This window comes from Suncus etruscus, chromosome 15, assembly GCF_024139225.1.
Source record: "Suncus etruscus isolate mSunEtr1 chromosome 15, mSunEtr1.pri.cur, whole genome shotgun sequence".
NCBI classification, from domain to species: domain Eukaryota; kingdom Metazoa; phylum Chordata; class Mammalia; order Eulipotyphla; family Soricidae; genus Suncus; species Suncus etruscus.
This window is the reverse complement of record NC_064862.1, coordinates 43292653-43317667: the sequence shown is the minus strand read 5'-3', so window position 1 is coordinate 43317667 and position 25015 is coordinate 43292653. Positions and strand designations below refer to the sequence as shown.

At 36.2% G+C, this 25015-nt stretch overlaps 1 protein-coding gene across 1 annotated transcript in view; it reads right to left on the bottom strand.

Moving 5' to 3' along the window:
- PCNX2 (pecanex 2) overlaps positions 1–25015 on the bottom strand; it is a 328287-nt gene that overhangs the window by 217710 nt on the left and 85562 nt on the right. Inside the window, exons 9-12 of the mRNA XM_049789037.1 lie at positions 23736–23871; positions 8173–8315; positions 2821–2974; positions 2702–2734 (exon numbers count right to left, since the gene is read on the bottom strand). Of these exons, the coding sequence (XP_049644994.1) occupies positions 2702–2734; positions 2821–2974; positions 8173–8315; positions 23736–23871 (466 nt within the window). The remainder of the gene's footprint in view (positions 1–2701; positions 2735–2820; positions 2975–8172; positions 8316–23735; positions 23872–25015) is intronic.

Below are 25015 nucleotides of genomic sequence, written 5' to 3'. Positions count from 1 at the left end.
TTTGTACATGGGCACAAAGGTTGTTCAACTTACTCTCACTAAATTGAATAAAGGATATCATTTCTGTATTTTATAAACAATAAAATACTAAAATTTTTCAAGTGTGTCTTCAGTGCCAATTGTTGTTAAAAACTCTGAGATTCAAAAACATAACTTGCTTAAGATCCCCTAGTTTGCAATAAATAGTGTGACTGGATTTATATCCTGAAAGAAGCATAATTCTCCTGACTTCAGTATTTCTCCACAGCTGAGTGCTTCCACCTGAGGGTGAGGTGGGGAGGATATAATTAAAATACAGAATGCAGATTCCCTGCTGCTCCCAGCCTCGCTGACTCAGAATTCCTACAGATGGGGGAAATTGACCTTTGACTTTGGCTCTACTGGTTTGTTGGTTTGGTTTTTTTTTTTTTTTTTTTTTTTTTGCTATTCATCATAAGACATTACATTTTCTCTCTAGGTTATTAGTATTTATAGATCTGTGTTAAAAATGTGGTAACAATCTTGTTGCCTGTCACTTTATACCATATCTGAGTCAAGAGACAACATATTGGGGCCGGAGAGATAGCATGGAGGTAAGGCGTTTGCCTTTCATGCAGAAGGTCATTGGTTCGAATCCCGGCGTCCCATATGGTCCCCCGTGCCTGCTGGGAGCAATTTCTGAGCATGGAGCCAGGAGTGGCCCCTGAGCACTGCCGGGTGTGACCCAAAAACCACAAAAAAAAAAAAAAAAAAAAAAAAAAGAGACAACATATTGGAAACCACATAGATATTACTTCCAATATCTATGATACTTCCCAAAGAGTAATACTCTTTGACAGTGCAATACATTTCTTTTAAAATTAGAATCTAGTTTACCATAATTAGCATCTATATGTATCTGAAACATTGAGTCTTATACAAATTTTTATGTTTATTTTGTTTTGTTCACAGTTTAATAACTTGCTCAAATTTTGCCACCTCTATGTTTCTAGAAGGAAACAACGAAGGAAGTGAATCAAAAGAGGGCTTAGAAACATGAATGAGTGTTAGGGATTTTTACCTCTAGGGTGTGCATGAACAAAACATTTCAGAACTACCTATTTCTCTCACATAAACTAAACCAGATTTCTGATAATAATCACAACAATATGTATTAATAATTTAATTATGCTGCTTCTACATATTTGAGATTAGACATGGGATATATAAAGCAATTTTATGAGGAATAGAGGAACTTAACAAAGTAGTCTTTTCTTTTTTTATTTTTATTTATTTATTTTGGTTTTTGGGTCACAACTGGCAGTGCTCAGGGGTTACTCCTGGCTCTATGCTCAGAAATTGCTCCTGGAAGGCTTGGGGGACCAGATGGGATGCCGAGATTTGAACCATCGTCCTTCTGCATGCAAGGCAAATGCCTTACCTCCATGCTATCTCTCCAGCCCCATAATCTTTTCTTAATGACTATAACCTAAATATTATCTATCCTTGATTGAAAAAGCAGTATAAGATTCCAAATATTTGGGCCCGGAGAGATAGCACAACGGCGTTTGCCTTGCAAGCAGCCGATCCAGGACCTAAGGTGGTTGGTTCGAATCCCAGTGTCCCATATGGTCCCCCGTGCCTGCCAGGAGCTATTTCTGAGCAGACAGCCAGGAGTAACTCCTGAGCACCGCTGGGTGTGGCCCAAAAACAAAAACAAACAAAAAAATTCCAAATATTTATTTGTTTACTGCACAATAGCAAGAAGATAAGACTTTGTTTTATAGGAACTTTACACAGGACTCAATGTAATGAGAGGTTTTTCTAAGAACTGGGAAGTTCACCAGATAGATGTGCAAATCTCAGTGCAAATCCACAAGGCATACATACTTGTGGGGTAGCACCTCATACAAGAAGGTATAGCTGACAAAAAATGAGCTTTTCTAAGAACTCTTTGAAGAATGGCAGAGTGCAAAGAGATCAGTATTGGTTGGCCTACTCTCAGAAATTAACTCAAATTTGGGGGTAATAAAAGACAATCTTGGACCAAACTGACAGTACAGTGAGTAGGGTGTATGTGGTCAACCTGTCTTCAATTTCTGGTACCCTATGGGGTCTCCAACTCTGCCAGGAATGATTTTTGAGAGCAGAGTCAGGATTAGTACCTGAGCACCACTACATATGGTCCAAAAGAGGAAAAAAAAAAAAAAATTAATCAAAGACAATAAACTTTAAAATGTGACATAGAAAGAGACCAGGTTTGTTTCAGAAAATAGCAATGATTCATGCTTACATTCTTGATTAACTAAGATTACTAATCATAAAATCTCCAATATATTTAGCTTCCTTTATGTCCTGAGCCCTATTTTAAGCACATGCCACAGATTAATTAATCCTCATAGAAATTTAATTTCCTTATTCTTATTCTCATGTAAGGAAACTGAAGCATGAGATATGCACATAATTTTGCTCATGGGAAGTGCAGGAAACAAATTAAGGCAGTCTGAGTGCAGTCTAATATCCTCTCATTTGGTTTATGGACTTTTCAGACAGGAGTAAAATAGAAGAAGAGACAACCCACTATCATCCCAGTATTAGACCTGCCAGAACTTTGCATACATTCCTATTTATTTAATAATATTCATATCAATATACTTTTATGTCTTCAGAATAGATTTTAGCCATTCCCATATCTTCATCACAGGCAAATAAGACAAGCTACTCACTTTTCTTCGACACTTACATGAATTGGAGAGGCAGGGTCAGGCTGAACACTCTAGAACACAAATCAGATGGGTCTATGTCATTATCTCATATTTTCAAGGACACATTAGTGATGGTAAGAATTAGATGTGATCTTGCCTTTAGCAGGGAATACTGGCAGCTGGCCATGACAAGGCAGAAAAGGAGCACTCGCAAGTCTTTGTAAAAACCTTGGTTTAGAGTTAAAAATCCAAGCCAGGAAACCAGAACAATAAGTAGAACTGCCATCACATTCTCCTTCACATCTTCAGTTCTGTGAAATAAAAACAATTTTAAGAATCTCTGGGGCCGGGCGGTGGCGCTGGAGGTAAGGTGCCTGCCTTGCCTGCGCTAGCCTAGGACGGACCGCGGTTCGATCCCCCGGCGTCCCATATGGTCCCCCAAGAAGCCAGGAGCAACTTCTGAGCGCATAGCCAGGAGTAACCCCTGAGCGTCACAGGGTGTGGCCCAAAAACCAAAAAAAAAAAAAAAAAAGAATCTCTAAGATTTTTTTCTTTGATATCAGTATATATAAAGATATGGACATCTTTATATATAAGCATGTAAATCTTAATACATATAATCTAAAATATATTTTAGGTATATAGATAAGGATTTATATCTACAACTATCTTATAAAATATATCTTTAACTCTATAGGTGTAGATATGTATATCTTTAACTACATAAAGATATATTTTATATTTTATGTTTATATGTAGTATATATGTTTATATATATATATCCTTAACTATATAAAGACAGTTGTCTATGTTTAATAGAGGATGCCTGAACACTTCTAAGGATATTTTTTTTTTTTGGTTTTTCTGGCCACACCTGTTTGATACTCAGGGGTTACTCCTGGTTAAGCACTCAGAAATTGCCCCTGGCTTGGGGGGACCATATGGGACGCCAAAGGATTGAACCGCGGTCCTCCCTTGGCTAGTGCTTGCAAGGCTGACACCTTACCTCTAGCACCACCTCGCCGGCTCCTTCTAAGGATATTTTAAGGATTTTTATTTCCTATACTTGCTTTATAAACAAAATCCTTATTTTGACTCTAGATTTCTATAATTGAGACAATTAAAACATTTGAACTATAATGATGAGATATCAATCTTGTAGTCAAATCCCCCTGTCTAGGCGATAGTACTGCAGTTAGGTTGCGTATCTAGCATATACCTCACCAGGATTTGAGACCTGCCCCCAAGCATCATCAATTGCAACTCTTCAAGCCCCCAAGCACTGCCTAGTGTGTCCCAGTAATTCTTGACCCCATAGATTCTGAGTAGCATTGTATCATTGGCTCTTGCATTGAACCATCTGGCTGGTGACAAGATGAGACTGTGGGTCTGCTGAGCACAGCTTGGGGTAGCTGAAAAGAGAATTAGGAGGAGGAGAGAAATGAAAAGGAGAAGGAAGAGTTTGAGGAGGAGGAATATCAATCTGACTTCCCGAGTAAAACTGAAGAAAATAATCTAAGTAGCAGGCTTTAAACTGCAGACATTTATAGCAAATGAGTTTATTGTTTGTTTTCCTTTCAAGAGGGCACAACTGGCTGTACTCAAGAATTATTCTTGGTTTTGCACTCAGATTACTCTAGTGTTGGCACTGGGGGTTATATGGGGTGCCAGAGATCAAACCCGGTTGTCTCTGTGCAAGACTAATGTCCTATCCACTATACTTTAGCACCCAAAGTTTAGTTCAGTATTGTTGCTCATTTATTTACCAATTTTCCCACTGCCTTTGAAGTCTTTTTAGTTTGTTTAAATGTACACACTTTCTCTTTCTAACCTTAATTGATAATTCAGAATCTTTAGTCTATGTGACCTCAAAGACAACTTTTCCCTTAAATATTTATGATGTTTTGAATAAAAATATATTTATCATAGTACAAAATGGAATATTTGTGTGTAAATTCTTTTCTTAAACCTTTTAAATCATAACAGTCCCAATCAAGAATCAAATGATTAAATTCATTTGTGAGATATACTAAAAAAAAAAAAAGATAGCTTGGAAATAATGCCCAAAGAAAATAGAGTTAAGAGCTAGGAAGGATGTCCAATGTAGAAAGCTTGCCTCAAAGAATGGAGGTCTGTGGTTAGGGTATTGGAGGAACCACCATGACAATGATAGTTTAAAATGATTACTCTGGACAAGAACTGGGTGCTGAAAGGAGGTAAAGTGATGTGCATGATAACTCTTCAGTAAAACTATTACAAATCATATTGCCTAAATTAAAAAAAGAAAAGGGGGGCAGAGAGATAGCATGAAGGTAAGGCATTTGCCTTGCATGCAGAAGAATGACGGTTTGAATCCTGGCATCCCATATGGTCTCCCGAGCCTGCCAGGAGTGATTTCTGAGCCTAGAGCCAGGAGTAACCCCTGAGCACTGCTGGGTGTGACCCAAAAACCAAAAAAAAAAAAAAAAAAAAAAGGGAAGAAGAGAGAGAAAGAGAAGAAAAATGTACAGAGGCAGGTACAGGGGAGAGTAGTAAGAGGAGAAGAAAACTGGGAGATTGGTGGCAGGAAATGTGAACTGGAGAAAGAATCGGAGCTTGACATTGTATGACTAAAACATACATTGTTTTACAATTAATTAAACATACATTAATGTACCAACATACATTGTATGACTTAATTATGAACAACTTTGAAATTTTATCTCATGGTATTCAATCAAATCTTTATTAAATAAAAAAGAATTTTAAGTTTTATGGGGAACCTTAACACAACCCTAGATAGTGCTCAAGGTTATGTTAGGGCTTGTCATGTCCAGAAAATTATTTCTACACAACTTCCAGATGACTCTGAGCCATAACCCTGTGAAGAGATTACACCTGCTTTCAAAGGTCCCAAGTCGCTTATTTTTCTAGGTCATAGTTTTAGTGTCCCTTCTCACCCTTTTATTCATTTATTTTATTTTATTTTATTTTATTTTTGCTCTCACTTAAAGGTTCATCTTTTCTTTTTCTCCCACTTTAACTAACTGCAAACTGCAAAACCAGATCACCAAGCTTGCTTCTAGTTGGAATAAAAGCAATACATACTCTGAAAGAAAAGCACTTTCAGCCAAGGACCTACATTTCAATGTCCATATGTTTTGGAACTTATTTTGGCCTATCTAATATTGTTTATTAATTTTTTTACTTCAGGTCAGAACAGTAATACAGTGAGTAAGGTGCTTTCCTTGCAAGTGGCTGACCCAGATTTGATCCCTGGCACCACATATGAACCCCATGCTATACCAGGAGAAAGAATCTCCAAGTCCAGAACTGTGAGCAACACCAAATGTGGTCCCCAAACCATCAAAAACAAAATTTTCCCTCTTTCTAGATGCTAGACTACATTTCAGGAAATAATAATAATTGCAACTAATATTTAGAGAATTCTTGCTGCGACTAACTCAAACTATTTCTCATTTAATACAGAAAACTGAGGCATAGAAGTTTCATCAGAATCCTCAGATAACAGCACTACTATACTAAGTAGTGGGGACTAGATTTTACATCCACAGAGCCTGGGACACCCCAAAAGTTTGAGCCGGTGGAGTGGTCATTAGGTTGTCACTGAATATAAAATTAAAAGTCCATTATGACCTGTGAGAGATTAATACTCTAAACCAGAAACTTAAAAAACATCCTGCAATAATCTCCACTATTTTTCAAATTTTCAATTGGCCTTAGTTAATTTTTTGTCAAATAGTGGATTATAAATTAACAAGCCTAGAAACCTATAAAATTTTTATTAACATAAAGGGTTAATATATACTAGTCCAGGGCCAGAGATATAGCATGGAGGTAAGGTGTTTGCCTTTCATGCAGAAGGATGATAGTTCGAATCCCGGCATCCCTTATGGTCCCCATGCCTGCCATGGGCGATTTTCTGAGCATGGAGCCAGGAATAACCCCTGAGCGCTACTGGGTGTAACCCAAAAACCAAAAAAAAAAAAAAAAAAAAAAAAAAAAAAAAAAATATATATATATATATATATATATACACTAGTCCAACTTTCAAAAATCATTAACGAAAATAAATGACTAGTTTTTTAAACTGCACATACTTTGAATTAATTTAGTTAAGTATGAACTGTTTAATTTAAGAATGTTTTCCTTGGGTAACACACTGTGGTTAGGAAAAAAAACATTGACTCCATTACTTGGTTTGTAGATCTTAAAATTTACTGTTGTAATTTTGCATGACTACAGATTTTTAGTATCTGATCACATCATTTAAGACATTACTGTAACAAATAAGTACTGGGAGACCAACTAGAGCAAAGCAGACAATCAGTCTTTGAACTGCCCCCACTGATTGGCATTTAAGTGAAAAACTCAGCATTTGCCATTGGCAGCTTTAGTAACAGCATCTTAAATTTTCAAACTGGGACTGCTATAGACAAAGCTATAGAGCCTTTAAAGAGTCGAATCTTACCTTTGTATATTATGAGGTGAAGAGAAATAGAAATGGAAAGGCCTCTGCCTTTCAGTTACAGCTAGTTACCACATAAATCACCTTACATACCACCTCCTCCCCAATCAATAACTAATCCCAGAACATTTTACTTTTGATATATAATAGTTATTCATTTCTTATCATAAAAAGGGTAAACATGCTCAATGTAAGATTAACTTTCAAATGAGTATATGCCAGACAGAAATGAAAAACAGAATCAAAATTGTTAAAGGAAAGTGATAGCAATCATTTCAAACCTGCTCTCTTCTTCCCCCTGCCCACACCCAGGTAAGTCAGGCTCCATGCCACAAATGATAGTCTCAGGTTTTTCTACAAAAATATGTCAAGCTGGTTTAGAATTGTAAAATAGAAGGTAGGATGTTTTTCTATAGTGCAGCCCAAATGGGCTTTGTCTCAGCATTGCATATGATCACCTGAGCCTTGACAGGCATAATTTATGAGCTCGGGGCAAAGAGTAAGCACTGAGAACAGCCAGGTGTGGCCCAAAATTCAAAACAAATAAACAAAATGTGTCAAGCAGTGAGCAGTACCACCCATGATATTGCCTCTAAAGCTAAACTAAACCTAAAGCAAATTATCCAATTCTCTTTTCTCCCATTATAATGGCTAAATTATTACATCTTTCGTTATCAGAGTCTTTCTGGTTCAACTTTGGATTTGCAAAATAAAAAGCATACAACTCGGGTCAGTGATAGCACAGTGGTAGGGTGCTTGCCTTGCATGCTGCCGACCTGGAAAAGACCCAGGTTTGATTCCCATCTTCCCATATGGTCCACCAGAAATGTCAGACGTGATTTATGAGTACAGAGCCAGGAGTAAGCACTGAGGGCCACAGGGTGTGACCCCAAAATAAAAACAAATGAACAAAAAAAGTGTACAACCTGACAATATTCCAGGAAACATTAGCAAAATTAATTTTTTTTTCAGACATGCAAACCCACACTGTCTACGGCATCAACAGTCTTTCATTTGTGCATTTGAAAGCTCATCACTTACCTATCAAGTAGCGCCAACAAAGTAAGTCGATCATACCAGACTTTAATCCACTTGCCAGGGAAAATAATAAATTTGTAAAATTGCTCTCGATTAAATTTTCGTGTTGAAGAACATGATGAGTTTTCCAAGTCCTGACTCAAATGCTTTTATATTAAAAGAAACAAAAGAGAAAGGGTTGCACATTGGCACATTATCATAAATATATGTCATAAGTTAGAAAAGATAAAAAAAAGACTTAAATTTTCTGGCAACTACTGCCATATTTAAAACAAGTCAAAACAGCTTGTAGCCATTTCTAAACACTAAATTTGAAATTGAATATCAATTAGTAGTAACCTTGTCATTATCAAAGTAAAATTAATTATTTAATATTGCTAAGTTTCTCAGAAAAGAAAGATTAGTCTCTATATAATGTAGTTCAAATCGACACATCAGTCAACTTCCAAAAATATGTATGTATGGATATTGTCAGGTTCTTGTGTACTCAGCATTCATTCTGCATTGCAAGTCAATGAGAATTCTCAGATACTCAGGTCATTATTTTTTTTTCTTTTGGTTTTTGGTTTTTGGGTCACACCCGGCAGTGCTCAGGGGTTACTCCTGACTGCTCAGAAATAGCTCCTGGCAGACACGGGGGACCATATGGGACACCGGGATTCCTGGATCGGCTGCTTGCAAGGCAAATGCCGCTGTGCTATCTCTCCAAGCCCATGGGTTATTTTTTTTCTGTAGCAAGAAACACTGAAGAAAAACACTAAAGAAGTTTAATAACAAATAATTCAAATATAAATTCTAATGTAAGTAAGGTATAGCATAAACAATTTTGTGAATATCAGTGGCCATTATAAATATGTCTGCATTCACTTAGAATTTCTCTGTGGTTCACCTCTGAATCTCAGCACCTTCTTTCTCTTTAGAAAGCACAACTGTCCTGAATCTTCATCATTCCCACTTTTATTCTGTATGTCCTTATGCTTAGATACCAAACTTCTAGACTGTTTTGCTTAAAGTGTATAAATTTTATAAGTCTGAAATCACAGTGAGTAGCTCCATTTATAACTTGTATTTTAATTTTTTCTCTACATCATGGTAATGAAAATATATATTGCTGTATTTGTTAGAAGTAACATAATTTTTGTAACTGTCTAGTACTCCATCATGTTACTATGTTATTTTTTTACTTTCTTACTGCACCTTATATTCTTAGTTTTTTCCATTTTAAAAACTATCACATTGCTATGAACATTTTTTGGACATATCTCCTGGTATCTATGTGCAAGAATCCCTTTAGAAATTATATTTAGGAAAATGATTGTTAAAATTTCAAATGTTCACCTATAAGAGATACCAAACTTTACTAAGAAACAAATTGTTGATATTTTACAGAAGTGAAAATGATACCATAAATAAAACTATTGGGTATGAAAATGTTCACGTGTTGATACTTTTATATAAGAACATAAAACTCAGGTGTATCAGTCTGCACTTCAACCAACAGCATATCTGTGTTGTGATATTTTCATAAACCATAAATACTATCAAGAAATTTTCACTTTATATTTATCTGATAAATACAAATTAAATTTCATTATTTTCAAATTTGTATTTCTGTCATTCTAACTGAATTTAAGCATTGTTGTCCATTTCCAATTTTAGCTTTATTCCATGAATCGATGTGTAAATCTATATGCATACTATGAAAACATATATAAGATCAATATTTTTAGTAATACTTTATGTGGAAGTTACTTTCCCAGTTTCTGTTCTAATTATGGTATTATTGATGTCTTTTATAATTCAAATAAAATATAATTATTTTTTTATCTTTTCTATAAAGTAAAAATAGTTTTTCCCTTTTTACCAAATAGCCCAAGATTGAAGGATGTCTAATTATATTCTCTTTTTCAAAGTCATTTAGATTTCCCTTTCATATTTTATCCTATTAGGAATTTATTTTTGCATATGAAATGAGATTAGGGTCCATTTTTCTTTCCCAAGAGGAAAGTTAATGTGTCAGCTTCACAGTTGATTATACTCATCCTAGAGCCAGAAAGCAAAAACAGCAGTTATGATTCCTTCCATGCACAAAGTTGAACCAAGTTTAATATCGGGTCCCCTATATCCTGCCAGAAGAGATTTTGAGTACAGCACCGGGAGTAAACTCTGAGAAGAGCAAGGGATGACCTCAAAACAAATATTAACAACAAGCAAAAGGATGCAGGAGACCAACCAACAGGAATTGGACTGGTAACCAGTAGCAGGAACAGAACTGCTTATGGACTGACTGGAATGAAAGAATTCATAGGTCAGGGCCCAAGCTCAAGATCATAAATGGCCACCTGAATGAGCAGCGTCTTAAGAGGGCATAATATAATTTACTACCCACATAAGCTCCATTAGAGTGGAGAAGACTGACAATAATATAGCAAAGAAGGACCTTGAATCTACAAAAAGAAACGGTGATAAGAAGTACAAAACAGATCATGACTTGTGGGTAAAGATTGCAATTCTGCAGGCCCAATCAGCAGTAATGAAGTACAGAGTAGAAATGCTTTTCATCCCCCAAAAGCCAAATACCCATTCTTCTTTAATAGACCTAGGCCATTGTCCAGAATAGACCATGTTGTATAAAACAAAACATCTCCACAAAGTCAAGAGGGTATACATCATACAGACCAAGAAGCACTAGATGTTAATCACAAACAGAAAATGAGAAGAAAAAAAAAAAAAGCAAAAATCTGGATTCTAACTAGTTTATTATTGAATAACTGGTGGGTCAGAGAGGAAATCATAAGATTCTTGGAAACAAATGAAAATGAGGATACAAATCTTGAAAACATGTGGGACAGTGCAAAAGCAGTTTTGAAAAAAGTTCATAGCTTTACAAGCATTCATCAGAAAGAAGAAAGAAAGAAAGGCCCACATCAACAACTTGATTGGAGTAATTAGGAAATTGGAAAATGGCTCCAAAAATTAGCTGAATACAGGCAGGAAGAAAGAAATAATAAGTCATAGACCAGAAATTAATAAACTAAAAATACATAAAATAATCCAATTATTTTATTATAATTATAATTAGTTCATTGAAAATAAACAAAATCAATAAATCAATAGTAAGACGAAACAAAAGAGAGAGACCCTTCATACAGAATCAAAAATGAATCAAAACAGACATCACAGAAATTCAAAGGATCATCAGAGATTACTTTAAGATCCTCTATGCCATGAGGAACTTAGAAGAACTTAGAATGAGAGAACTTAGAAGAAATATATAAATTCTTGTCCTATAACTTCAAAGACTGAGAGAAGAAATGAATAAATTATTGTTATCCTATAACTTCCAAAGATGAGTCAAGATGAGCTGGAAACCTGAACAAGCCTATTGAGGAAATTGAAATGGTAATCAAAATGCTTTCCAAAAACAAAAGCCCAGACCCAGTTCGATTCACTAATGAATTCTTTCAAACCTCTACAGTCAGTTCTTTTCCAGTTCTTCCAAGAAATTGAAGAAATAGAAAACCTCCCAAAGAGTTTCTGTGAAGCAAAATCACCATGCTACCAAAAGCAGACAACAACACTATAAAAAAGATAATTACAGGCCAAGATCCTTCATAAACACCGATGCCAAGATGCTCAACAAATACTAGTGAATAAAATCCAACAATGAATCAAATAAATCATGCCTCTGTGTTCCTGTGTTTATTGCAGCACAGTTAGCAATGGCCAGAGTCTGGAAACAATCTAAGTGCTGAGAACACCTCTGTGGGTAAAAACTGTGGTACACAGTGGAATATGATGCAGCTGTTAGGAAAAATTAGACCATGAAATTTGATTATACATGAATGGATACTGAGAGTATTTTGTGAGCGAAATGAGTTAGAGAGAGAAGGATAGTCATAAAATGACTACACTCATTATTTGGATATAAAAAAAGATCATAAAAATTAATGGTAGTAATACCCAAAGATAATAGAGATGAGGGCCAGGAGGACCTGTCCACGGTAGGAAATTTGTCGCAAGGAGTAGAGGAGTGCAGTTACTGCAGAGAAGAGAGCACTTGACAATGATAGCTGGATATGATCACTCTTAGACACGAACTGGTTGCTGAGAGAAGATAGAGTTTTGCATGATCCCCTTCAGTAACAAATCATAGTGTTTAAAGGGAAATAAAAAATAAAAAGAGATAGTGAGAATGAATAAAAATTTCTTCCATAGAGGCAGGCAGAGGGAGGAGAGGAAAGAGGGTGGGATAGAAACTGTGGAACATGAGAGACAGGAAATGTACAATGTAAATGTATTGGACATTATATGACTAAAACTCAATCCTGACCAATTTTACAACTCTGTATCTCACAGATTCAATTAAAATGATAAGTATGATAAAAATAATGACAAAATAAAATATTCACCTTTTATCTCCAAGACTAATAAACCATTTCCTACTTATTTGTGTTAGTTGGCCTTTAAGTTTTAATTATCTAAAGAAGCTGTGGCATATATACACAAAGAAATCCTATGCAGTTTCAAAAAGATGAAATCAGACTGGAGAAATAGCACGTGCAGATAGCTGCATGCAGCTAGCAAGGATTCAATCCCCAGCATTCCATAAGGTCCCCAGAGCACAATCAGGAACTGTTTCTAAGTTCAGAACCTAAAATATCCACGGAACAAACAAAAACAGATGAAATCATGCAATTCACTGTAACATGGATGGAAATGGAGATGATCAAGTTATACAAAGTAAGTTAAGGGTGTCTGGGCAAATGCTTACGATCTCATTCATCTGAGTGGGTAGTATTAAACAATAACAAATCTTTGGACTTGGAATATAAAATTAATTATCAAGCATTCACACAATAAAGACTGGACTAGAGGTGTTATAAAAATTTTCCATACAACCTTCACAGATAATGATAAAGAATGTTTAGTTCATCTTAATAGTGAGGTGTGGCCTCTTGTGATCCCCAATTAAGTTGGGGAAACAGATTCCTGTTAAATGCCCTGGTCTGTGTTCATGGAGGCTGTTAAATCTAATGTTCCCCTCATTTTCTCCTTTACTATTTGGTTCATGCATATTAATTCTTGCTATGATCAGGAGGCCTTTCCCCCATCACAGATCATGAATTTCAAATTGGAAATTCTTAATACTGGGGCTTAAAAAATTAATATGAAACTATAAAATCATTTTAATCCATTAATATTATTGTATAACAGCTAGATGGAACAGTTATATAATGCAAAATTGAAAATATAACCACTGAACCTCTCCCCATCCTCCATCTCCCCTCACTAACACAAGCCCTATTTTACTTTCTGTATAATGTCCTGTCTAAGTATAAACTTACTTTAGGTGCTTCACAAAGTTACACAATATTTGTCCCTTAGTGACTGGCTTCTTTTATTTCAATTTTCATCCATATTACAACATGGGTTAGAATTTCTTTTTTCTAAACATAGAATGATATCCTTTATCTTATTTTTAAGGAAAGGGGGTGTTTGGGCACACTCAGTGGTGCTCAGGGCTTACTCTTGGCCATGCATTCAGATATCCCTCTGGCAGGGCTTGTGGGTCCATATAGGGTTTAGGAATCAAATTCAAGTTGGCTGCATACAAGGCAAGTACCCTATCTACTGTATTACAACTTTAGTCCCTATTCCACCATTTTTTTAATTCACTCCATTGTTGAACATTAGGGTTTTTTTAAACTACTGAGTAGAGCAAATGATACCATTAGAAACATAAGCGAGCAATGTCTGAGTTCACACTTAGATTCTTTCTAAAATGAAAGTCTAGGTCATTCTAATCTGTACTTTTGTTTGCTTTTGACCTGAATTTTTCCAAAAGGGACTATGGGTAAGTTATTTTTTCTTATAGGCTGACACAGGAGACTAAAAAGAAAGGTCAAGACAAGAAAAAGAATGATGTAATGATGGTAAAACTTGCTTTAGAGGATTCACACCAATTTTGATTAGTAACAAAGTTTTATACTTGGACATTATTATATTCTTATTTTACTGAATGTCGCTGACATTACAATGCGTGGATAGCACAAGGCTTCTTTGGAGACCACTAACGGAGGAATTTTCAAAGGAAGCTAATTTCATTATTGCTCATTCCCTGATGTTAATGCACAGGCTCTGTTTATAAAATATAGTCATTCTAAGTATTAAATATTAATGCAAAAGACATTCAAAGGAAAAGTTTATTTATAATGAAGACAATATACAGGATGGGAATTTACAAGATTGACTGGGCAATGTATGCATGAAGTTGAGATTATAAATGCTGCTTATATCTAGAATCCTATCTCAATAGAAATGAATTTTTACATGATACAAATATGAATTATATATTACATATAAATATCAAAGTGAAAACTGCTTGGTGTAGGGTAAGTGTGAAGAACATCTTTCGATGGCAATAAATTTGTGGTTTATATTAAATTTTGCTTTAAAAATTATTTTTTACATTCCCAAGGATGAAAGAAATATGTGCATAAAGGAGTCAGGGCTGCTGTTCTGTCATATGGGAATGTGTGCCTGATGTGTGATGCATAAATAGGTCAAGAGTAAACAAGAATAAAAATAATGTATTCTTCTAAAAAATAAGAAAATACTACTTAAATTGGGGCATGCTAGTATACCTTTTGCTGATTGCAAGAGCTAGCAAAAATTTAAAAAAAAACATATAAGATTATAATGGCATCATTAAAAAAACATATTAAAGATTCTGGTATATCATGGTAACATTGCTAATTATATTTTACTGTTTATGGCTGCTATGTAAATCCTTCTTTTAGAAACATCTCAGAATAATGCAAATATAAATTATTTTACTTACATGTGTTTATTATATAAATTCTAACACGTTTCACTGATTATCATGGACACAATTGTGTAGAACCTCAAAAAAACCTAACAGCAACTCTTCCACAGAAGTATTATTTATTAACTCTATTTTAAATGTGAGAGACCAATTCTCACAGATTGCCTCATAAAGCCCAAGATTAGAAAAGAACTATGGGAAATTAGAGCCCTTTCTCGTCTGTAATATTACTTAAGAGAACAGAAGCAAATCCACTGTTCAGACATTTTTTAGTAGGGCAAGGTAAAAGCCACTATTGTAACAAGCAGCTCCAAAGTTAATATGTATATGGCCAACTATGAAAAAATTAAAATGATAAATTTGGAAATAAAACCAGGAATAGGGCCGGAGAGATAGCATAGAGATAGGGCGTTTGCCTTGCATGCGGAAGGATGGCCATTCAAAGGAGCAGTTTCTGAGCATAGAGCCAGGAGTAATCCTGGAGTGCTGCCGGGTGTGACCCAAAATCAACAACAACAAAAAAACAGGAATAAATGCACACACACAAAGAGTGCAGAATAATGGACTACAAATTATATGCTATGTGGAATAATTTGGAAGTCAAACGTATGACTTTGAGCATGAACTATACCTAATAAAAATTAAATTTAGAATTTAAAATGCAATCGTAAAAATCAAACCATAAATTCAGGTCTATTATATCAAGGAAAGGAAAGTGATCAGATCTAGAGAACCTTCCCCATGTGAGATCAGACTCAAATGGAATTAAATTGTAGAATCTTTTTTGTTGAAAATATGGGTAGGGGCCAGAGAGATAGCATGGAGGTAAGGCGTTTGCCTTTCATGCAGGAGGTCATCGGTTCAAATCCCGGTGTCCCATATGGTTCCCCGTGCCTGCCAGGAGCAATTTCTAAGCCTGGAGCCAGAAATAACCCCTGAGCACTGCCGAGTGTGACCCAAAAAATCACACACACACACACACACACACACACACACACACACACACACACACAAAAGAAAGTATGGGTAGGGTGAAATCTTAAAATCTCTTAAAAGGGTAAGAAGAGTTAATATGAAAAGAGGATGTAATATAAGTACAAATGCTCTGTGTGTGCCCCACTTCTTTCTATGAGTTATCAAACCTAGCACTGGGAAGGTGGAGTTAAAAGGAATTCTTTTTTGGCACTACAGAATTTTGTTGTAAGAATCGCGCTCATGAGAAATCATGCCAGAAGATGCTGAGGAGGTAAGGTAGACTGGAAACCAAAGTAGTGGCCAAAAGACAAAGTGAAAGCAACACCAAGTGATATCATCAGAATTCTCAGCATGCTAATGAAATGCTAGTGTAATCTAGATATGAGAGCTTTGATGAGTTATTTGTACTAAAACAAAAACTGTTATATTCCCTCAAACAATTTTTTTTGACTGAACTGAGCCAGTTGCTTGACCAGGAATCTAATATAGTGATGACTCAAATAATCATGTAATGAAATAATGTAAGATTTTAAAATCATAAAAATGAACCCACAGAATTTACCCAAGTGAGCAAGTATATCAGATAGTTGAGACATAAAGAAGCATCCCAGTTTATAACACAAAACATATTATGCCATGTGATAAATATTAAAAGCCTTTACTGCTAATTGGTAATTCACGGAACAAGTTTCATGAATCCCACATGTACTCAGGCTTTGTCCTTTTCTTAATGGTCAGGAGCTAAGTTCTGCAACACATAAAAGGAAAGATCTTCATTCCCTCATCTGTCTAATATTAAATGATTAGCCCTACTTAGAGTTCCCTTTGCATAGTTATTTTTTTATTTTTAATATCTTTATTTAAACACCGTGATTCCAAATATGATTCAGTCATAAAAAGAACATGTCCCTTCACCAATGTAACCTTCCCACCACCATGCCCCTATCTTCTCCCTCCCCAACCCCTGCCTGTATTCGAGACAGGCTTTCTACATCCCTCACTCACTGACATTGTTATGATAGCTCTCAGAGTAGTTATTTCTCTAACTGCACTCACCCCTCTTTGTGGTGAGTTTCATAACTTGAGCTGGTCCTTCTGGCCCTCATCTCTGAGAATTATTTCAATGTCTTTGATTTTTCTTAAAAACCCATAGATGAGTGAGACTATTCTGTGTCTCTCTGTCCCTCTGACTTATTTCACTCGGCATAATAGATTCCATGTACATCCATGTATAGGAAAATTGCATGACTTAATCTCTCCATATGGCTGCATAATATTCCATTGTGTACCACAGTTTCTTTAGCCATGCATCTGTTGAAGGGTATCTTGGTTGTTTCCAGAGTCTAGCTATTGTAAATAGTGCTGAAATGAATATAGGTGTGAGGAAGAGATTTTTGTAATGCATTTTTTAGTTCCTAGGGTATATCCCTAAGAGTGGTATTGCTGGATCAAATAGGAGCTCAATTTCCAGTTTTGGGAGAAATTTCCATATTGTTTTCCATAAGGGCTGGACTAGATGACATTCCCACCAGCAGTGAATGAGAGTTCCTTTATTTTTTTCTTAATGATCACACATTTCACCGGTACCAAGGAAGAATTTCAGACAAGCATTTATCAGGTCAACTCCTGATCACTACTGGACCCACTAGAACTTCCTCTGCTGAAAGGAGAAATGTATGCATAAGGTTGTAGTGGGAAGATTCCCAGTTACAAGTGCTACACTCAGCAGTAAAGGACAGAGGATGGTTGAGCAAAGGGAGTAAGTTTTATCTGCAGAGTCTGATTGCTTGCTCAGTTTTGCTGAACTTTTCTAAGAATTGGCTCTTCAAATCATTACCTTTTCGCCTTTATGCTCCAGGAACATGAAGGATGCCTGCTTCCTGTCGCAGCCCCAGTCATTTTCACATGCAGTGTTTCTGTCTGACTTCAACTCACCCTTACTATTTCAGTTAAGATGCCATTCTCACTATAAAGAAGCTTCTTTATTTTTTTTTTTAAGTTTTTTTGGGGGACTGTCATAACCAGCAGCGCTCAGGGGTTACTCCTGGCTCCAAGCTCAGAAATTGCTCCTGGAAGGTTCAGGGAATCACATGGGATGCTGGGATTCAAACCACCGTCCTTCTGCATGTAAGACAAACGCCCTACCTCATGCTATCTCTCCTGCCCTAAAGAAGCTTCTTTTATTGTCTTCATCCTGGCCTGGCATTTCTATACCCATGAAACCCATTCTGATCACAATCTCCATAATACAGAGCTAAACTGGTAGATTAATTATTCAGCTACATGAAGGTCAGAGCTGATTCCTTTTGCTTTTTGTATTTATACTCTGTCCTCAGCTGATGCTAAAGGTACAAGTGAGTGCTCATTGATTCTCTATGAAATAATAAAAAGAAACCGATTTAATTCTTATCTAGTAACCTGAACCCAATGCAATTCCTTGATGATAGCAATTGCATATAGAAAAGTGAATAGAAGAAATGTTTTATTCAACATGAGATACTTATAACATTTATTCAATGTTTAAATATGAAATTGGACAGCAATATTTAATTTCCTACATTTACAACTGCATGCAATTTAAAAATATTTTAATTAATAAAATTTAAAATGTTAAAGTATAGGGGCCGGAGAGATAGAATGGAGGTAAGGCGTTTGCCTTTCATGCAGAAGGTCATCGGTTTGAATCCCAGCATCCCATATGGTCCCCCATGCCTTCCAGGAGCAATTTCTGAGCATGGAGCCAGGAGTAACCCCTGAGCACTTCCGGGTGTGACCCAAAAAAATAAAATAATTTAAAAAAATGTTAAAGTATAATGAATTTATTTCATGATTAAGTAACAGTAAAACAAATCAGATGAGTTAAACTTTATTATATTTCTGATATAATTTTAAAGGAAAATGTGTAGCTTGACTTAATTTATCCATGAAGTATTTATTTGCTACTGAATATCAATATGCTAGAGATGTTTTTTTTTTGTTTGTTTTTTTGTTTGTTTTTTGGGTCACACCCGGCAGTGCTCAGGGGTTACTCCTGGCTGTCTGCTCAGAAGTAGCTCCTGGCAGGCACGGGGGACCATATGGGACACCGGGATTCGAACCAACCACCTTTGGTCCTGGATCAGCTGCTTGCAAGGCAAACACCACAGTGCTATCTCTCCGGGCCCGCTAGAGATGTTTTGAATTATTAAATTAATGGGTTTATATCTTTGACAGTCATAGCTCCTAATTTAACCCTAACACTGCGTGAGAATAATGGAATAAATAACATTCACTTTTTTCCAAATTTTCAAGATTTTTGTTCATTTGCTTGTTTTGGGGGCCACACCTCGTAGTACTCAGGAATTATGCCTGGTTTTTTTTTTTTTTTTTTTTTATCATTCCAGGTTAAATGCCCGGATCAAACCCAGGTCAGCTACATTCAAGGTAAGTTTCCTACCTGCTATACTATACTGTCTTCCACACCCCATTTATCCAGATTTTTTAAAATAACGATCTACACCTTTGTAGTTTTAAGTATGTGATCTGGTGGTAAAGAAGGATCCAGAACCATGTCAGGAAAAAGTTTCTCAGAGAAAATTTAAATTCTATCACCTCATTCTCACATACCAGGTGTTAGAAAATAGTGCTGGCAACTAAGATGGGTATTGGGCATAGGGTATAGAGAGTAAAGAATGATGTTGAGATTCAGGCCCTGAGAAATTCATAAAGGTAGAAAAAAGTTTGGTAAACCCACTGGTGAAGAGAAAGAGGCTGGAAAAACAGAATTCTCAGAACAAAGGGTAGGAGGAGAGACAGTAGCATTATTTCCTAAGAGGGCAGTAAGAGCTTTCTTTACAATGCAGTAACCCCCAGTATGTCCATTAACCAGACTGGTGCCAGTCATTCTAGTCAAGCTTAGAAAGAGTCTTGTTATGGCCAAAGTCCACAGATGTGAAAATTATTCTATAGAGCAGAGCTTTCTATGACAGGGAAACAGTGAAGCAGAGATTTCTGAAAGTGGTCATTTGGATGAACATGTTGTATGCATAAAACACTATCATTAATGTATTATAAATCAGTGTCTAAATTGTTTAATAGTTGTGTGCAAATATTAAAAATAGTCTTGTATATACCTTGAGTTAATTCAATGCCTATTTGCACTAAAAATCCTCCAACTGTGAAAGGGCTGAACACCCTTTCATCTGTACTTTTCAGTGCTCTATACCCTTCTTTCATTAGGAGCAATAATTATAACTCCCAAGAAAATCACACAGAAAATAATATAGCAATAATATGTGCATCCAACCAACAACATAAAAATAATCCACTTGCAAGCAAGCATTTTTGTGGAGAGGTTGACTTAGCAATAATAAACATATTTCCCATGGTTAATATTCTCTAGAAAAAATAAAAATAATGCCATGAAAAAGATGTGAAAATAACAATAAATGAAGTCACAAAAAATTTCCTCCTGCAACACACTTCCCTCAATTTTTACTAAAAGAAATGTACCTTAATTAGAGATATAGCCCAAACATTCCTTCTTCTAAGGATCCTTCGCAATATTCTGCCACCATACCCAAACTCACAGTTGGCTCTTTGCTTTCTTCCCATGTTGTCTTTCACCTAAATTTTTTTTCCACTCACAGTTTATCATTAAAAGTCAAATAATTTTCTTTTAACTTTTGTTTTTAGGGGTCATATCCAGCAATGCTCAGGACTTACTCCTGGCTTGTACTCAGAGATAAATCCTGGCAGGATACAGAAACCAAGGGGTTGAACCCAAGTTGTCTCATTAAAGGCAAGTGCTCTACACCTGTACTTTCTCTCTGTATCTTAATTTATCTGTAATGAATGGATATTAGTAAGTCATCTCCTTATTAAAATGAAACTTTTTATAAAAATTGGAAGGTTTCCCTGGAGAGATAGCACAGCAGTGTTTGCCTTGCAAGCAGCCGATCCAGGACCTAAGGTGGTTGGTTCGAATCCCGGTGTCCCATATGGTCCCCCGTGCCTTCCAGAAAATATTTCTGAGCAGACAGCCTGGAGTAGTAACCCCTGAGTACCGCCAGGTGTGACCCAAAAACAAAACAAAAAAAAATTGGAAGGTTTCACATTTTAAGCCTCTGGTGATATATATGATGATATATATTTCTCCTTAAATAAAACATTTCAAGTAACACATTTAGAACCATTGAGTGTATAATAAATAAAAACAGTTACAATAAAAAATAGTGCATAACGGGCGGGCAGCTGGCAGACCTCCGCATGTGCCAGCGGCCTTTTGGCCTGGCCTAGGGTGGGGGGCCCGGACCTGGGTCACCCGACCCCCCTTTCCCCCTTTCCTCCGGATCTCCAGGTGGGTTTCTGGGAGGAGCTGATGGGGCACCCTGGGTTTTCCCCACTCCCAGGCCGGCTCCAGAGGTTGGCTTAGGGGGTGGCGTTTGATCTGGGGGGTGGCAGATAATTGCTCAGCTATACTCAGGCTGTCACTGGCAATTTCATACCAGTCTACTTTTTGAAACCCGCCCCCGCGCGATCATATGCTCCTCCCAACCATCAGTACCCCAGATTTACCCTTCTTAACTTCAGTAACACACAGCTTTAATCTCTGACCAAAGACATACAGTAGATCTTCCAAATCCCAGAACTATTTAGAAGGACACAAATCGAACACATATTGAACACATATATCTTTTGAATATTTTATGATTATTTTCTTTAACTGCTGTAACTCTCTATATATTCTTCTACCATGATGTTTTTATCCACTTTTCATCTTGTCTTTTCTCTGTAAGCTATTCAGTAAGGATTGTTGGTGGAACTGTCCCTCAGTTTGATGCCTATGATTGAACTATGTCATGGAAATTGCTGGTCTTGTTCCTATTGCTTCCAGATGCACCAATAACGCTTCATGGCATTGATCCTTGTTTGCATAGACACATTAAAATGGGAAAACACTATACAGACAGATTAGTTATTATCTAATAAATCTCATTACAATGTACCTTACACCCTGAATATTGATATAATGACCTGGCACAGGCCTCAGATGAATGGGCATTCTCCATTCACGCTGGAACCAGGCAAGCTATCTACGAAAGATCCAAGGTCTTTTATAGCAACAGTTGGAAGCAGTCCTCTACCAGGAAAGACACCACCAAGGGTGTGACATCGACCTCCTTAAAAGACACTTCAGTTTATACTGAGAAGATGTGACAACAACAATGACCTGTGAGAAGACATGACAACAACAATGACCTGCTCTACAGGACATGGTTCTCTCTATTGCCCCTTAAGTGTGAGGTGAAATGAGAGGATGCTCTGCACCATCCTGACTGCAATATGGGATATGCAGACTCCAGGATCTTTCATACAGAAGCATGATACCAACAACAGAGACTATGTGAGGAATGGAGGTGTATTGCCACTACAGACGATGACTTGAATTGGACAAACTAGTTTGCCTGGAGCCTAGATTCAGTCCTGTGCCAGAACACTTCAGGGGTAGGGTCTCCATGTATTTAGACCATAATTTGTCTTTCCATGTCCCTTATGTTTTGGTGGGCCTATGCAAACAAATGCCACTTTAATATCGTTTTTTACTATGTTCCCTTGACTCCAATCCTTAAGAAAAACAACCCATTAAAACTTTTGAGGTTAACTTAAACTAGTAAGTATGTGCATGGAACTAGATAAATGTACTTTGCCCTCAATGTTTAAAGAGTTACATAAGTCTAATATCTTTAGATTATATGGTGTGCTGCTAAGAAACAATATGTACTACAACTGGGGATTTGAGGGACAAAGTAATTGTATTGTACATGGGTTCAGTTTTGTTTTTCTTAATGCTCTTTGGCTGAAAGTTCAAGGCTGGGATATCATCGAAGGGACTACTGAGAATCCTGTTTATGGGTGATTGGGCTTCCACTGTAACTTTACACTGTCCTCTTTCTTTGCATCTTTGTTGTCATAATTAAAATAATAAAAACAAATAATTAAAAAAAATAGTGCATAATATAAAAATCTAGTGTATAATAAATAAAAATCTATGGGGAAGGTCCCTTTAACTAAATGTGTTTGTGGGATTTGTGATAATTAAATACCAAAGTAAAACAATTTCTAATGTATTTGGGTGAGCAATGAGAAATTGACAAAACTCTTATTATTATTGAAGGGTATATATCCATTTTCTAAGTGGTTTCTTTATTTTTTTAAATGATAAATTAGTTTTTGTTTTTTGTTTTGTTTTTGTTTGTTTGGTTTTTTTTTTTTGGTTTTTGGGCCACACCCGGTGGTGCTCAGGGGTTACTCCTGGCTGTCTGCTCAGAAATAGCTCCTAGCAGGAATGGGGGACTATATGGGACACCGGGATTCGAACCAACCACCTTTGGTCCTGGATCGGCTGCTTGCAAATGATAAAGTAGTTTCTATAGTTTAATCCCAAGTAATTCCTGAATAGTATAGATGTTATAATATATACCTGCATATATAAACTATCTATACTTTCTGATATTTAACATAATTATAATTCTTTTTTAAATTTTATTTCATTTTATTGAAACCATTGTGATTTACAAAGTCCTTCATAATTGGGTTTCAGATATACAATGAAGTAGGGCCATACAAGAAAATACCACATACTGATATAGTCAAATCCAACAACATAAAACTCAGGATAAGATCTGATTCATTGTGATAGGTACTTTCCTATTGCTGTTAGGAAATATGCTTGAAGATCCCTCTGTGATGAATCATAGCAAATGGCAATGCTGGTACATACCCGTGGGATCTCTGACTGGGTCCTCCCAGCCACCATTAGAAGTAGCTGTTGTTGAAGAGCACTGACTGCAGGGTCCCCAGAAGAAAGATCTTGACTCTCAGAAGTTGTGGTGCTGGAGGAACTGATGTGTATCTCTCTAAGCATGGACAACACAAAGGCTTTAGTTGCATGGAAGTTAAGAAAACATCTATTTAAACAGACAAAAACAGTGATGTGAGGGTGACTAGTACAAGAAATGGTTAAGCCTATACAATTTTACATAAGCAGTTAAGAATTGCACATATACTTTAGGCAGAAGAGAAATTACTTTCATTAAAATTATTTGAATTCCAAGATTATAATAAACCATGATGTAGGTCTGATATTCTAAAATGGTTGACAATAATTTTTTATTAACTTAATAGATGGGAAGGTGGTAGGTAGCAACAACTTCAGCCCATTTTTTCCTCTAAACTATAAATGGTAGGATAGATAATTCCCAAGATACCAATCAGGAAGAGCTAATCATCAACTAATACTCTCCCCTCTTCACCCCCATACCAACTTTCTCAAAGCAAAGAAAATACTTATTTGGAAAAGTTAGACATTAAGTAACTGAAAAAGAGTATGGCTGAATTATGTATGATCTAACTCTATTGATTATTTTCCCCATTTTATTTTGAGGTGCTGTGATTTATGTGATTTAATGACCAGATTCTAAAATGCATTGTTCCGTTAAGCAACCAAAGGGTCATAGAAAAAAATCAAAGAGAACATCAAAGATTCCTAGAAACAAATGAGGACATAAACAGAATGAGAACAAGAAATCTCAGAATTTGTAAGACACAGGAAATCTGTAATAAGAGAAAAATTTATGACTTTACAAGCAATCATCAGGAAGGAAAGAAGGGCCTACAGAAGAACTTTAAAGGCATAGCTTAAGAAACTGGAAAAAGGTAACAAAATGAGCTGAAAGCAGGCAAGAGAGGGGAAATAAAACTGAGAACAGAAATTAATGAACTGGAAATCAAAAAAAAAAAATTCAAAAGACCAATGAAGGCAAGAGTTGGTTTTTTAAAAATATAAACAAGATCAATAAACCATTTTAAGACTAAAAAAATGAGAGAGAGAATCCTAATGAACTGAATCAGAAACTAAAGAAGGTCGTTACAAAAATACTGCATAAATTCAAAGGGTTCTTAGAGATTACTTTGAGAATATCTATGCTTAAATATGAAAGAGCCGGGGCCGGAGAGATAGCACAGCGGCGTTTGCCTTGCAAGCAGCCTATCCAGGACCTA